Consider the following 16,422-nt stretch of genomic DNA (forward strand, 5'->3'; position numbering starts at 1 on the left):
CTTTTATGTAGAATATGTTGATACAGATGTGCATATTTTTACATAATACAACTATGTTGCTGGTGACTATATGCACTGAAATCGTTCAGCTACTGTATTACTTCTATATATTATACTTTGATTTCCTTGCTGTATTCAACCATAATTTTAAGGAGAAATAGAGAAAATTAAAAAGGTTTTTTTTTTTTTTGTCTTATTTTCTGCAAATTCAAACATGTAATGGGGAGAAAAGCCTCAATGAATTTGTACATACTTGTTTCACATCGAGGACCAACAAATCCATAAGCACAAGAACAAGTATTTCGAGCTACACAAGTGCCTCCGTTCTCACACGGTGGATCACACTGCACTGCAAGAAGCACAGGCAGAATAAAGCATGAGAAAAAGAAACGACCTCGAGTACTACATTCTGTGTGGCTATGAGCACAGTACTTGTTACTACTTTTCACCGTTTTATTAATCCAACAAGAAATTTGGCTACTAGGAAAAACTACAGGATAAAAACAGATATCACATTAGTAATATGGTGCTAACATAGTCGTGTTTAACTTCTGTGCATGCCCATTTGTAAGTACATATTTTTGAAGTCTAAAATGGACCGAATACAAATGTAGTTCACAATATGAAACACCTTGCCCTTCCCTCTGTACAAATTAGCCTTGTGGATGTTCGGTAAGCCTTAATGGGTGTCAAAAGTTACCCCAGAGCAGAGGTGAAGTGTTTCCTCTGGATAAAAGAGTTGTAAGGAGATTTGTCAGCAAAATGACAAACATTTAAGCAACAATTTAAATGTTTAATGGGTTGTTTGAGGTCTGCAGACAAAGCAGAAAGTTAGATAATGATTTCTTGATGTATTGCAGTAGCAGTCTCATTCTGTGGAAGGGAGCACGTGCAGGTGTATGGCATAAAGCTGGAAATTATTGCAGCTCTGGAAACAGGTTATTTGCTGAAGACACTTGTTTGTTTTTTAAATGATGGTCATTACATGTCAAGCAATGAACTCATCGATTCCAGAAAAGAGATCTGAATGTCAGGGACTGTTGAGGGGGTTTCACATCGCTTATCTTATCTGCCTAATGAGCTGTTTATTCTGAGCATTTCATATACTCAGTGGAGAGACAAAAGCTGATTCCCAGCTGGAGTCTGATTTAGGCACATTCTTAATGCATTTAATTGTTCATGGGCAAGAAAAGTTTACCCTCCTAAACCTAATGACAAAGGTAAGCACCTAACATTTGCTATCATGAATATTTGTATTTGTAACCCTCTAACAAGAGGTACTCTTCTACGCCACGTTCCAGAGAGGGAGGGAGAAGGCACTGCTGTAGGAAATGCACTGAAACTTATCTTAAGGAGCTCTGGGTGCAGGAACAGAGCAAGACGTGTGTGTCTGCTGGCTCTCCCTTATGCCTTCAGAAAAAATATCACACTGAATAACAGAATGAAAAATATCTATCCACAAGCTTGGGAAGTGAACACAGAGAAAAATGTTGTACTTTGACACACTTTACTGGCAGGGTTGTATTTTTTATAATGGGTATGAAGCTAAGCAAGGTTATTCCAAGGAAAAATGCATGATAGTGAAAGACGCTACAGAGATCTGAAAGAAAGCATCTTTCAGTATTGTTACAAAAAAAAATAAAAAAATTGTTCTTACAAATGTAAAATGGATAGCGTAATTGGAACACTAAAGGACAAATATTTGTGGCATGACAGAATTTAAATGAAGCTCATGCTGTGAAGGCCTCACCTCTTGGGCTATCACCAAGCCTTCACAGAAAGCCATTGCATCTGAACTTTGCCATCCAAAACATTATGAAAGCCACCACACATATTTTAATTGCAGTTATAAAATCAAACCCCAAGAAAGTACCTTTAAATAAATCCTTTCACACAAATAATATTAAGAAATGTATTTGTTATTAGATCTGCTCTTCAGGTAGTTCAGTATTTACATTTCCTGTTACCATTAGGTTTTAAGGGTGAAATTTTCAGTGCTGTATTAATATAACTTCAGGATTTGACATGCTTGAGCGGAGACAACTTGATATAGTTTAGATCCGTACTACTCATGCTGGGAATGTCATTAAGCTAAATTTAGTTTTGATTTGATGGGCTATAAGGTTTAGACATTTCCAATTCAGCATGTGTTTAGCTGAAATTTGAAGTGTACATCGGGGGAAAAAAAGAATAAAAAAAAATCGACATTTTCTGGACAGCTAAATAGATTTGGTTTAGACCCACTAAAGCAGTTAGCATCACACTTCCCCAAAGTTCTTCTGATCCAGCCACTGGCAGCAGCTCAGAGCAGGTCAGAGGCTCAGGCAGCTCGGGGTCTCGTGCCCTTAGGGCAAACAGCAGGCAGCAGTCCATGATGAAATGGCAAGGGGAAGAAAGGCGAAAGAAATGGAAGCTGTTTTCAAAGAAATTTGTTAAACTTTTTAAATGGCAGCACTGTATTCGTAAGCCGCCACTTGTGTTCAGGGGCTTGCCATAGATCTCGCTGAAGTCAATGACACCTTGCTTTGAAATAGGGGTGCCAGCCTGACCTGTGTGCACTTGAAACATCTTAATTCCTCTGTGCTTGGGTAAGCATAGGACTTGCTTACAAGGGATTTCTTTGCAAGTAGAAATTACAGCAAGCTGAACTGAATCACATTCTCTGCATAGAGACTGGGAAACACAAAACCTGGGGAAAATGTACTTTTTGAAGTACATGAAATATGTTTCCTTTCCTGTAGCGTGATGGTTGCATAAAGCCTCCAGGTCCCTAAGTGCTATGCCGAGTGCAGTGACATTCAAACGTATTATGCTTTATTTCAGCGTGTTTTGTGTATAGCACTTAAAGTGAATGCGTCCATTTGAATAGACAGCTTTCCATCTGGCCTTTACACATTTTGAGATGCATCTGAACTGTCAGAAAAGAACATAGTATTTTAGATATTCAAATAATTAGATCTTATTGTGACACTTTAGTAAAACACTTAAAACTATTCTATTATTGGTGAATAGCAGAAGATAAAAACTGAACACTGGCTGCAATGGCAGTGGGAGAGCAACATTCAACTAAAAAACATTTTTCTCAGTAATAGAAATATACCGTTTATGTCAAATTCTTTTCCAAGACTCCTATCTTTCATCTTCTGGAATGAACATGTTTTTCCATAAACATTTGCTGAATTGTACAAAGGTATTGCTGTGTTTTTATACTAAACATTTTTGGATGGTATAAGATAACAGTAAAGAGAAAAACATTGTTGTAAATGGTCAATCTTGCTGTCAAATGTGTATGTTTTTGTTCATAATTTAAAGTCTGCAGGCAAAAATGGAGAAGTCCATTATTGTTTTATTTGAAAGGGCTTTTTGGAAAATATCCTGAAACTACTTTTTTTTTTTTTTTTCCCATTAAAATGAGATCATGCACTTTTTATGGGTTTCTCTATGATAACTTTGAAGAAACTCAGAAATACTAGATGATGTGTTGGTTCCTCCATTTCTGATACCCTAATCATACCCTAATCAGCAAATGGCTTCCAGGGCAGAGTTATTGCTTGACATCTCAACAGCGAATAACCGCCTGTGCAGCCCAGCCTGGCAGGTCCTGGACTTGCACCACTAAGGCAAGGCTCAAAGGTGTGAGGTTACCTGCAGTTTCAGTTTAAAATGTGAAAAACAGTCAGGTCAGGAGTGTAGACTACCTGGTTTCCTGTAATTACTGCACTACAATTATTTTCTTTCAAAGATGTGCTAAACTGCTTTCCTAGATGTGCGGATGAAGTTTTAATATGTGCAGCAGAAGGGAGGGAAAAAAAAAAAGAAAAAATAAGTTGTAAGGATTATTGGTTTTCCTCTTTAACAGACATGGAGTAAAGCCTTTCTTTTGCATGTCTTTAACAGAGAAAGGCAATAAAGCGTAGGGTTAAATCATGTATTAGTGCAATTAAAATAACTCATATGCATACTTAAATAGTCCAGCAGCCCAGAGTCCATTTATGAAATAAATACCTATCATAGCAAATAGAAAATTAACAAGATTAACTTGACTGACTAAATTGGGAGTACAAATGCAGACAACAGTTCTGGTTAGGCTGTACTAATGGATTTTGTTTTGTGAAATGTCAGCCGAGTGCTCATCTGCAGTCAAAAAAGCAAATAAAATGTTAGGAATTGTTAGAAAATGAGCAGAGCACAAAATGCCAGACTTTATTATGGCCTGTATCCATGGTGAGCTGCATCTTAAATACCATGTGCTGTTCTGATCCCCCCGGCTTGGAAAAGCTATAGTAAAAGTGGAAAAGATACAGAAAAAAGGTGACAAGGATAACCAGAGTTACAGAAGAGCTTTTGTACAAAAAAACAGTAGATTAAGTCTTTGGGAAAAACAAAGCTTAGGGGGATAGGATGGAAAACTACAAAATTATATGGGGACTGGAAAGGTTGAACAGGATACGGTTGCTTACTGTTTCTTGCTGTGCAAGACAGACAGATGTAAAGCTAGCAGGCAGCTAGTTTAAAGGGAGCTCACAGTTCCTCTGTGAAGCTCGTCAGTAGCACTGTGGACAGCAAAACTTTGTAGGGGTTCTAAAAGCATTTGGGTAAACTTACAGAAGTACATACTGGGAGATATCAATTACAAAGACATAACCTTTGCTTTTTTAAACACACAGTCCACAACTTACTGGGTGACTATTCTGGACAGTATTCCTATATTTTTTTTCCCAAATAATTCTGGACATCTGCTGTTAGCAGCTGTTGGAGACAGAGGAAGGACTTTTGGTTTGATATGGTAGAGCTTTTTGGGTGTAAAAATGTCAGACCAGACAAATGTCAGCTAACTGATTTTTTAGCCTAGTTTCATCCAGCTGTGTATCCTGAGGTTGTAATACATTCCCAACTACTTTGTCTTTCCCATTATTTTGAAAATTATTTGGTTTTGTAATGTCAAGGCAATGGTGTATTTTTAACTCCTGAGAGGAAAGCGTGACTGCTGCTGTTCGAGAATTCCCCTTCCCTCAGAAAATACTGTGCAAAACCTGTAAAATAACCCAAGAGTTTTACTGATTTAACATTTTAACAAAACACTTTGTTTCTAAAGTTGCACGACTTTATTCTCCACAGGAAGTCTGAGGAACTTTTATGACTGCTAAAAACTAGAAACATAATAGTCCTTAATCATCACCTAATCCTAAATGGTTTTAAGTTATTGACTTGATTTTACAAAACTGTTTTTTTAGCTGTAGAGTTTTAGTAACCAGACACTCCCTGTTGAACAAAATTGGGGTTAGAGAAATAAAAACAAGGATGACCAGGAATTTGGCTTAAATTCTTGTTTTTCTTCAGCGTTCAGGTTTAGGCGTCTCAGAAAGAAGCACAACAAAAATGCCCTGAGCAGAATTTTTCGTTTGCTTCAACCCTGTTATCGAGTGGAAAGGACATGTTCCACCTTAGGGCACCCTAAGGAGCTCAAGAAATATAACAGCTGCTCTCAGACAGTGCCATATGCACAGACCCTGGTGAATAAAATGAGCCCAGGGAAAAGCCAGCATTTTTTTCCTTGTCCAGTGGATACGGTGTCTTTGGAAGTGCAGGACTGTGACCCTGTTGTGGGGAGAACACAGGCAGGCCGGTCAGTAATGGCTCTCGTGTGGCTAACATTAACGAATATTTTAGAGCATTAGCCTCTAATGTTACACAGTGAGGTGTTCAAAACAATGTTTGAACTAGTTATGCATTATTAAAGGACTTTTTTTTTTTAATTACTGCCATAGTGAGCTGAAATGTTCAAAGCTCTGTAGGTGTTAGGACACTTCTGTAGTGCACTTTGGCTAGTGATAGGGACTGTCCTGTAACACTGCTAAGAGTGTACCATAATAGTATGTTGGTGCTTTGGTATGTATCTTTGGAAAGGACACGTAGAGTGGAAATTATCTATTTCACAACCTCCCTCATCACCAGAGGAACTCTTGGCTAAGTTTACTCCACAAAGAAAAGGAAGTGTCTTCTGCAAGTGAATATGCAGAAAAATGCAGCAGACAACTGTAGGCCTTATTTCGCCTGCTTATTTTTTATTATAGCGTAGGTGATGTCAGCTTTCTCCAAAATACTCCTCTGAAATGATGTGTGTCAAGGCCTTGCCTATTTAGCAGGCTCGCCTTGACATTAGGCTGCTGATAAATCATAATGCTGCCTTTGTGCAGGAAGATAAAAGAGCTCTACAAGCCGAGAACCTGGCCAGCTGTAGGAAGGGGTATGGAAGTAGAGATTTGATCCTCGAGGAACTACTTCACCTTGGCTTATCCTCGTAGTAATTAGCTGCTGCCAGAAATAGGAGAATTCAGTCCCTACTGCTTTTTATGTCAAAACAAGATGGGTAAAAGCAAGGTCCTACTTCTTACAGATGACAAAGTTGTTGGTACTGAAGGGAGTGATCTAAACAGATAGTGCTGAGAGCATCTGAAAATATCTCAGTTTAGTTTTAGATGTCTGAGTGTAAGCCAAACACACTGAGATCTAGCTCTGCTCTTCCAAAAGAAGGCAGGAGATTGGACCTGGTGGTCCCCAGGGCCTCCTCCAGCCTGGACTCCTGTGGCTCTGTGATGCCCAAAGCAGGAAAACAAAATGGAAGGAGAGGACCTCTGACTAAACCAGGGGGCAGCGTGAGGGGCTTGTACAAAGGGATAAGAGTATTAAAGAATCAAAATCTTGCATGATTTATTTTAGAGGACAAATTCATTTTCAGGATGCTGCTTATTTTTTCCCTACCAGTCCCTCCACGCTTAATTTTGAATCCGCACAACTGAAATAAATAAATAAATAAATCTACATTCTGTCACAAGATAAATACCACTCCGTAAAGCATTTATTATCTTAGATTATTTTCAGGAACGCTTATTAAACAAAGGTCACATCCCCTCAAGCTCCACAGGTATTAAACCTTGCTACCGATGGGCCGTTCCTTTTATCTTGGTGAATTTCGGCATCAAATGTGTCTGAGTGTCTGAGGCTGGACATTTTTGCTCGCTTGCCATGCTGCATCAAAGTCTGAAGATTTCACAAAGTTTTGCCTCATCTAAGCTTTGATCACTTGCTCAGTTTTGCTGCCGTCTGCTCTGAGAGGGTACTACTGTTTTGTGGGAAATCAGTACGGTCGTGCCTGTATCGTCAGGTGCTGATAGCAGACATTCTGGCAAGGCCTTAATGCGAGGAACTGTTGTCATCTTTCTCCTTCATCTGTCATGATCAGCCAGCTGCATCTGACACGCAAAGAGACGCCAGCAGCTGGAGGTACAATGGATGCTCTTCACACAGAGCCGGCGGCAGAGGCATTCCTGGCCCTGCTCCAGGACAGCAGTCGCAGGTGCGCACAGTGGCTCGGGGTGAAGCAGACAGGCTTATTATTAAGTCAGGTGATGTGGTCAGTGACAGGAGAGAAATAAAGGATGTTTGTGTACCGTGTCATCAAGCCCTGAGACAGAGAATGATGTTGGCAATAAGCTATTTCAACTTAAGGACTCTCCAGAGAGGTTTTCTGTAATTCCAGTAATTGAAGAAAACATCTTGTCTTGTGAGACAGTAAAAGGCACAGGTAGATTTATGTTTTAAGGACTGTACTGATGGGCATACTAAATTTATTTATACACTGGCAGCTGAATATCTGTATTTGTAAATATTCATCTGTACCTAGGCCTTGTCTTTGAGGGGAGGCCATCCTGCACTCCAGCTTGCTTTGAGCTTCCCAATACTCGGAGCTACATGGTGTGTTTCCAGCTGCAGGCATAAAAGATGGGGTCTTTCTTGATGGGCCAAACAACCTTCAGCCCTTTAGAAGGGTCATTTCAGAAATGTGCAAGTAGGTGAAAATTACAGCATGCGGGATTATAGTAATTTTTCCCTATGCATGTCTCCAGGACTGCTCTAAGCTCAGAGGGCTGCCGTGCTGCTGGGGGCTTTACACCCCCAAAAAGACTCGTGAGCAGCAGGGAACCACAGGGGCTCTGAGCCCTGCTGAGACCCTGCCCCGCCTGTCTGCTGTGGGCACAGGATGCGAGAAACCACTGGCAAAAGAAAATTAAATAGATTACTAGAAATTGAATAGATTCACTACACTTCTGCTTTGTGTAGTGAAAGGCCAATTAAGACATCAACTTATCAGAAGGATTTCAACAAAAGGTATAATTAATGAGAGCCAAGTCAGAGAACTCATTGTTTTAGAAATGCGTGTAATACTATTGCTTTACCGAGGTATTCTAAAATGCCTAATAAATAAGTCAATATATTGTGAAAACTCTTCTGGTGCTATACATTTCAGATGACAGGTTCAGTTTTATATTTAGGGTATTGGGTAGATATTTAAAAGTAATTTTTAAGATAGCAGAAAAATTAGTTTTTCATAGAATATGTGTTGTATAGACAAATAGAGTCAATTTTACTCTTTCCCACAAAGTTTTATATGGTTTCAAATGTAATGATTTCAGTAAAATGAATCTGGCCTTAAGCAAGGGCAAGTAAGATCACAATCTAGTCCTGGTTTCAGTAGATTAGATATTATCAAGTAAATATGTCATTTTTGTAAGCAGAAAGAACTTCTGAGTTATAGAATAAGTTTTTCTATTATTTTAAAATGTAATTGCCTTTGAAAAAAAGTATGATCTCAGCTGGCAACATCTGTAAATATATAATCAAAATTATTTATAATTTTTGAAAGTGATTTTATTTATACTTAGAAATATATTTAAAGGCACGAAGGAATTCGGAAGAGGATTTTCTACCTTACCTTCACACATAATTCCGTTTCCACTGTATCCCGTGGGACAAGGCCCACATTTAAACCCTCCATCTTCGTCTGGCTCACACTGCACACCACTGAAGCATGGCGTGTTAGCACAGATGATGTCCTGACGCATCCCACTGATGGTTTTTGGCAGTTCCACATGGTCCATTGCTGCCTTGTATGCCTGCCTGAGCGCTGCGGTCTGTGCTGGTAGCCTTGCTGGGGGAACAGGCCCAGGTGGGATGGTGGCAGTCCGGGGAGCTGTGTCAAGGGAATAACCTAATGGATGAAAAGAGGGTGTGAGGTGTGTTTCCAAAGATGTTCGCTGCTCTGTCGGGAAATTTTGGGAGGGTTTGGTCTTTGAGACTGTGATTCGACTGGGCCATTTCCTGGGAAAATAGCTGTATCTGGAACAAGCTTGCTGAACAGCATGTGGCCTTGCAAAGAATGAGCTTGCATTTGGGTTGTGATGAGAAGGAGCGGTCTGTGTTGGACCTGGTTTGTACTGCTTAAAATGCACAGCAGTAGGGGTTGTCACGCTGACAGCTGCTGTTCTGCGGTCTGGTTCCTCGTGCAGAAGGAAAGTGTGTGCATCACTTCTTTTTTCAAGAAAAGTCTGTTTCTCATGTGTCGTGGACTCCATAACATATTTTTTTTCTGACAATGTCTGAGCCTGGGAAATCTTCCTTTTCATTGTAAGAAATGGAGTGTTAATGACTGTGTGGTTTCTTTCCATAAAGTACGTAGTTTGTTGTCTTGGAACTTGGGTTCGGGAAAGAAGGGAATATATGTTTCTTAATGTCTTGCCTTCCTGGTGAGAGCTTCTAGCATCTTCGCTATTTCTCTCAGCAACATCCACATGGCTTTGGGAAGATCTTGAATCTAGGGCAGAAGGAAGATATATACTAGTCAAATTTGCTGGTGTAGTGTTTAAAGAAACCACCACGACCATTTAGATTATGAGCAAACAGCAGAATATCAATTCTAGAAGTAAATGCAATAATCTGCCATCTATACTAAGGGCTTATCTATGCTGGCTGGTGTAGAAATGTCACAGTATTGTCTGCTATGGGTAACGACAGCACTGGATGCACAGGGAACTGCAATACAGAAATTTACAGAATAAGTTTATGAGCTAGATGAAATATAATTATGCTGGTTTGATATTAAGACTAAGATAGTAACTCTCAGTGGTAGACAGGCATTATTCTTTAAGGATCAGCACTGAGTTTATGGGGGATAACAGCCAGGCAAAAACACTTGCCATGCTGTTCTACTAGTTTTGACCTATGCTAGTCCATGAGGTTTTGGCTCTGTGTGCCATTCTCTCATGCTCCCTACAGTTGTTGACCACCTGAGCTAGCATTTATTTCTGATTACCTGCATATTTTGCAGTAGTGTGCTGCGAAATGTCCTGCTAAGCAGTACCTAGTGCAGAGACTTTGCATTCAAGTTCTTGCAGTCTAGGAGTAAGACATGATATTGCAGTTTGGGACAGATAGATATCAGAGATGGAGAAATAAAGAAATGATAAGACGGTCCTTGGCAAGATCACGTCCTAGACAGATTCTAGCCCAATCACATCAGTGTATAACTATGCAATGCTTTTGTTGTCCTTATGGCAAAGGAAAGTTTGAGGAAAGCATGTAAAGGGGACAAATGGAAAACCTTTGTTAGCACTGTGTACAGCTCCCTCCAGACGTGAGGGGCAGCATGTAAGAAAGGCTGCTGGCTTGTAACTGTCACCCACTTGTTACAAAGCCAGCCACCTTTTCAGTAGTGTAAGGAGAGATGATAGATGGGGAGAGGCTAGTCTGTGAAGGGCCTTGAAAGTGGAGACAAGTAGTTTGAATCAATACTTTCAGGAAGATTAATGGCTATCTGCTGACTCTAATGAATGGAAGAAGCTATTTTTAACCACTTCTGGCGTACTCACTCCATAGGAAATGGAATGTATTGGATCCTGAACAAAAAAACCTCACTTGGTTCTAGGGTTAACCCCACGTGGGATGTATCTCTACCTTTTAAATATAAATATTAATCACTTTCATAAAACTCCTACTGATGTAGAAATTAGTCATAGTTAGCAAGAAGAGAGATAAAGACACTTGGCAAAGGTCAAAAATAAATTTAGAGCATTGACTAGATCAAAGGAAAACCTGGCATCCAAAGCTGTGCTGATTTGGCTGGTAAACAGTGTCATTCTTCTGGCTGATGAGTTTTTGTTGCCCTGAAGCATCACGTTTTGGAGTGGTACGTGGTAGTGGATCAAGTTATGGGCATCAGCAGTAGGCAAATCCATGAATTTTACTGTCCAAGGCAAGGCTGATGAATGATGAGATACACAGAATGGAAGAAAGGAGATGGTGAGGAGGGGTGTCAACAGTGACAAGAGCAAGAGAAGATAGGAGAAGTCAAATGATTTTTTAAAATGAACCTGAGATAGAAAAAGAAACATCTCCACAGAAAGTTATCAGCAAAAGGAGATTATTGCTGCCTTTAGAAAGTTTGATTCAGGGACCAGAAATCAACAGGCAATGAAGGGCCAAATGACCTCTTTAACAAATTTCCTAAATGACACATGATTATAGCTTTGAGCTCCTTCCACTGTATTGTAATCAAACGTTTCTTTTTCATTTAGCTGAATTTTAGTGACTGCTGAGGGGGCCAGACTGGCTATCTGAGAAATGAAAGTCTTTTATTTCCTTATTAGATGATATATGATATGCCCACCCTGCAAATAAGCTTCTGTCTTCCCTTTTTAGGGGGGGGCATGCTGTTTTTGGGGTGTAGCTGTAATTAATTTTTTTCACCTCAAATAAAACTGCCAATGAAGAGCAGTAAATATTTTGGTTGTTCATCGCATGTATGGATTAAAGTCCCTCATCCACTTTGCACAGGCCACCAAACTTCATAAGATACTGTCACAGGAACTTTGGTATTGGTCAAATGTGGCTACATCAGTGTCCTTTCAGCTTTCATTTTATCATATTTTTACTTATAAAGATACTGTGCAATTTAGTTGGGATTAGAATCTGACGGCATTTTTCCGGAATACCTGAAAAATTATTTCTGTAGTTTTCCAGATATCTAAATACACCAAAACAAAGAAATATACCAAAAGATTGCAGACTCAGTTGTCTGTAGTCAGCAGCTTTCTCAAATTCTGTATTACTTCAATTTATTTTCCTCGCAGTCGATCAATATTTTCAAATGTATAACCCATTATCAATGCAGAAGTGTGATTGTGTGAATCTGGTTTTCACTGCGATGCCACAGTATGATTACATATTGGGCTGGATGAAAATCACACAAAACAAGGCAAAGTGCTCAAGGTTATATGACAGTACAGAAATACATTTTCACTACCGTTAGTATTTCTGCCTATACTAACAGGGAAATGTGCAGCAGTGGGAACAACTGAGTTTATTTTCCATGGACTTGGAAAAGAGACTGAGAAGTTGATGCTTTGTTCCAGCTGTGCATAGAAAGGGCTCCATTCCTATCAAGAATTACACCACTGTAAGCACAGTGTAACACCAGGAAGGATCAGGCCCTGCAAAGATAGATGCCTTTGTTTTCTCCCCTGTCTGGGGAAGATTAGAACAAGAGTGACAGAGACCAGATTTCAGAGACAGAAGTTTAAATCCCTCATCCAACTCAACACCAGGACACTTTCCATCTGTTTAGGAGTTCCCCTACATGAGAAGCCCTCCGCCGCTGGTTTGCCTGGTGTTTGAGGTACCTTGTACTGCTTGTGCTAAGATTATAAATCAGAATCATCATAACCAGTATCTGGCTCATGCTTGCCAATGCCATAATGGCATTGTTAAGGCACAGCAAATTCTGATTTCTTCTCTTGCCTGAATTGCATTTTGTAGTGAGCGACTAGATTACTGTATATGAAGAGGATTATGTTCATTCTGGAGATAATAAAACAGCTATATAACCTAGTGAAAATAGCAGTTCATAAACAGAGCAGACACTCGACAGTATCTTAAACCCAGGGTGAGTTATCACCACTGAAACTCAGTAAAGAAATCTAATATATTTTCTCTCTTCTGAGTTTGTCTTTTTTTTTTGTTTGTTTGTTTTCATTTTCAAGCTTTCGGAAACAGGCTACATCTAGACTTGGACTAAGAGAAGTCACATCCCCTCCTGGCACCAATCATTTCTGTTTCCAGAGTGACTGCATTTCATACTTTGCCTGGGACATGGTGGACTAAGTCAGTGACCCAAGTGTCATTCACCCAAGACTTCACTTAGACTCGAGCACCTCCGTACCTTTCTTCCCAAGCAATATGCCTTGGAGACAGCCCCACCCTGAGACACAACTAGCAGCTGACACCTCAAGCTCTTGCTGTAAACCTCTTGCAGACATGAGTAGTTGCTTCCTCTTTATTGCTGTGCTTCTCTTCACAGCTATTAGAGTAAGATATTTTTTTTCTAATGTAACTTTTTCATTCGATCACAAGTAGCAGACACTATCAGCACATGCAATCTCTGTGTTGTAATCCAGGTGTTGCTCTGTCCTTTTTTTCTACTAAAAAGCCCCAAAACAGCCTACTCTTCATCTGGAGACTGGTTCCCTCTCCTTAACAAGATCATCTGTTGTTGGTTTCTTCCCCCTCTCAGTTCAGAGTGTTATGGGCACCTTTAATTCTGATCAGGTTGCAACTCTTTCAGAATTCTGTGAGTAGTTTAAGAATTCATCTCATTATTAACACAATTCAATAAATTTACAATTTGTGTAGTTTTAGAGCTATTAACATTTAGTAGTACATGCTGTGTAGCACATTTCTCATTCAGAAGAATGTCGACAGAGAAATGCTCTTCTGACATATTGCGCTATGTGGGTCATCATTTAAAATTTGAAACATCTACCAGCACATATATCTTATTTAAAATGTCAAGATAGAACAGAAAAATTACACTGGTCTAAGAAGCCTTGTTACCAGAGTATTAGGGATCATCCCATTTATCTCTCTATTTTTTTTGCATTAATATATTTTTTTTCTCTGTATTTACTTGGTGAGAAAGGGGAAATGGAGCAGCTGTCAATAGGAAGCTCTAGGGAAATTCTGTTTTTCCATCAGCTCTTAATCTGCTCTTTTATTTGATTAAGTTTTGGCATAACTTCTTTCTCTATTCAGAATACATTTAGTTCCTACATCTTCTCTTTAGCCATCCAAGCATACCCTAAAATGTTCCCTCTCCCAAATATTCAGAAATGAAACCTTGATTCTCCTGTCCTTGCTTTGAAGCATCCTTAATTCCCCCACGCGTAGATGCTGGTTGAATTTCCCCTGTCACTGAAGTCCCTTTGCTTACAATCACAAACAGTAACTCCCAGAATACCCAACTGGAAATATCCCTCAACTCCCTTAACAGAGGTACAGCTCTGATGTCCCAAATTTTACAGAAGGTGTAATCCCAGGATTATTTTTGTAGGAACAAAAGAGCTTTAAAGACTAAGATTGGAATATTATTACAATTTTTGACAGTAGCTTCAGTTTAGAGATCAAGATGCTTTACCTATTTTTTATGCAAAAAAAGTGAAAAGTCAAAGGTGTTGTAAAAGATTTTAGGAACACACATCAAACACAAAATAAGCACGGAGAAAAGTTAATCCACTCTTTGAAAAATGTGGAAATAGAGGATACCAGTAATAACTTTTCTGTAAGAAGTGTCCAGATCTAGAATTCACAAATCAGAAAGATGTGAAGCTCTGTGTGTGAGCCACTAGCTGTGCATAGGCAGACAGAATAAACCAGCCAGGCTATTTGGCTCGTGCTGGGCTAATGCAGCTCGACAGCTTGTGGACCTAACGTGCCCTACATCCCGACAGGTCAACACATGAGCAAAGCAATTGCACTACTCTGCATCCATCTGTACAGGCATATTCAGCCTCAGTAAAATCCATGTTCTCAAAGCATCATTTCTGTGCCAGGTTAATTCATTCACTCATTGCTTTAATAATAAAATTAAAAGGTGACCATCTAGTTCACTGTCCCTGAGCTATGTTTCAGCCTGGTCAAAAATGAGATTGTGTTGCTGGTGTTTCTACCTGAGCAATTCTCTTCCCCTTCACCTACCAGTGCCATGAGCAGTAGGGAATATTCTATGGGGCTGGCATTAAAGCAATTCCTTCCTCTGTTGCAGACTCTTTTGTTTGTCAAATGTGGCTGCAGCTGTACGTACACAATTCTGTAATTCTGTTTAGAAATCTGCAATGCAAATTTGTTTTGTGTGTATAAAACACAAAATCATACTACTCTATCATAATGCTTTTTGTGAAGAAAACCTGGGATCTGCAGCCAGTTCACCCACTAAACTTTCTTTAAGACTCTCCCTGTTTTGAGAGTAAATAATACCCACAAATATTAGCAAATGAACCTATGGCTGTGTCTGCTGCTTTGTAAGTATTTAATTGATTATAATTTACATATACTTGGAAGCATGCATATTCAAATTTCCTAAATAGTGAACTTTAAACTAATGTTTGTTTTAGCACTGTTGTATTTTAAGTAAATTCAGGGGATTCTGCTTACCTCAACACAGAGGCTACATTACGTTACAGGCCATAGAGGACCAGAAGAACTTAGAGAACTTCACACTGCAGGGAAGTTTGGTAGAGTCTCAGATTCCTTGAAGTGCACCCTGACAAAGTTAATTCTTAAAATGTCTTCAGCAAGGACAGGAAAAGAAATTCTTATTCAGCCATTTTGAAATATTTTTTACAATTCTGATTTCACCCAGAACTTCTAAAACTACAATCAAGATACCTGATACAACTACCTGATGAGTAGCTAGTACAGTTCTGGAGACGAGGGATCACATGTAGGCAAAGTGCCAAGACGTTGCAAGACATCAATGACTACAAAGCTGTATGGAAAAAGTGAGTCTTTGAGGAAAATAAAGTAGTCTGTTCCTTTGTTTGTAAACTCTGTTGGTTTGGGGCTGTTATTGTTTTTGTTTGTTGCTGGTGGGTCTTGTTTGTTTGACTTGGTTTGGTTTGGTTTCCTTTTGTTATGTTTTCTATAAATTTTCAATAGAATTTTTAAAGTCAGTGTCACCAGAAATTGTGTTTTTAAAAAATGATGTGAGCATTATTGAATGCAGAAATATGAGTGTGCTCCCCAAACAGGATTTTTTTTCCTTTTTTTGTCTTTATCAAAATATATATTTTTATTAATATCTTTTTCAGACTGTATATGTATATTATAAACTAGATTATTATTATTTTTTTTTTTTTTTTACGAACAAGCTGTGTTTTCTCAAACACCTCTCCTACTACCTGGCAGTTTATTTCATGGCTTAATTGAAAAGTTCTGTCCTAGGGATGGGAAATCTCAAAACGTTCCATGCTCTCTCACCCCTTGCATGGGAGACCTGCTGCTCTCTGTTCCTTTGTTACTCTGTCTCCTTCACTGCTCCTTCCATTCATTGGCTCTAAACCATTCCCTTCTGCAGTTTTTAAAAGTGTTCTTCCTGTATTTTTCTCTGAATATCCAGCTAACAAAACAGGAAGCGAAGAAGAATAGTTGTGTTAGAAAACACCGTGGATCACCCTCTTAACCCCCTCATAACCATTTTATTGCTCATTCTTTTGTTATCCCTTGTCCACCTCTCAGACCTAAGGCTGAAAGACC

At 39.2% G+C, this 16,422-nt stretch overlaps 1 protein-coding gene across 6 annotated transcripts in view; it reads right to left on the reverse strand.

The window, feature by feature from the left end:
- LOC106041006 (von Willebrand factor D and EGF domain-containing protein-like) overlaps window positions 1-16,422 on the reverse strand; it is a 177,936-nt gene that overhangs the window by 34,503 nt on the left and 127,011 nt on the right. For 5 of the 6 annotated variants that reach the window (XM_066999142.1, XM_066999140.1, XM_066999141.1 and 2 more), the window contains 2 exons: window positions 8,774-9,652; window positions 254-349 (listed from right to left, as the gene is read on the reverse strand). In XM_066999142.1, the coding sequence (XP_066855243.1) occupies window positions 254-349; window positions 8,774-9,652 (975 nt within the window). Of the gene's footprint in view, window positions 1-253; window positions 350-373; window positions 7,466-8,773; window positions 9,653-16,422 lie in introns of those variants that run through there. The other variant, XM_066999144.1, reaches the window with a different exon arrangement.

This window comes from Anser cygnoides, chromosome 6 (genome assembly GCF_040182565.1).
Source record: "Anser cygnoides isolate HZ-2024a breed goose chromosome 6, Taihu_goose_T2T_genome, whole genome shotgun sequence".
Taxonomy (NCBI): Eukaryota; Metazoa; Chordata; class Aves; order Anseriformes; family Anatidae; genus Anser; species Anser cygnoides.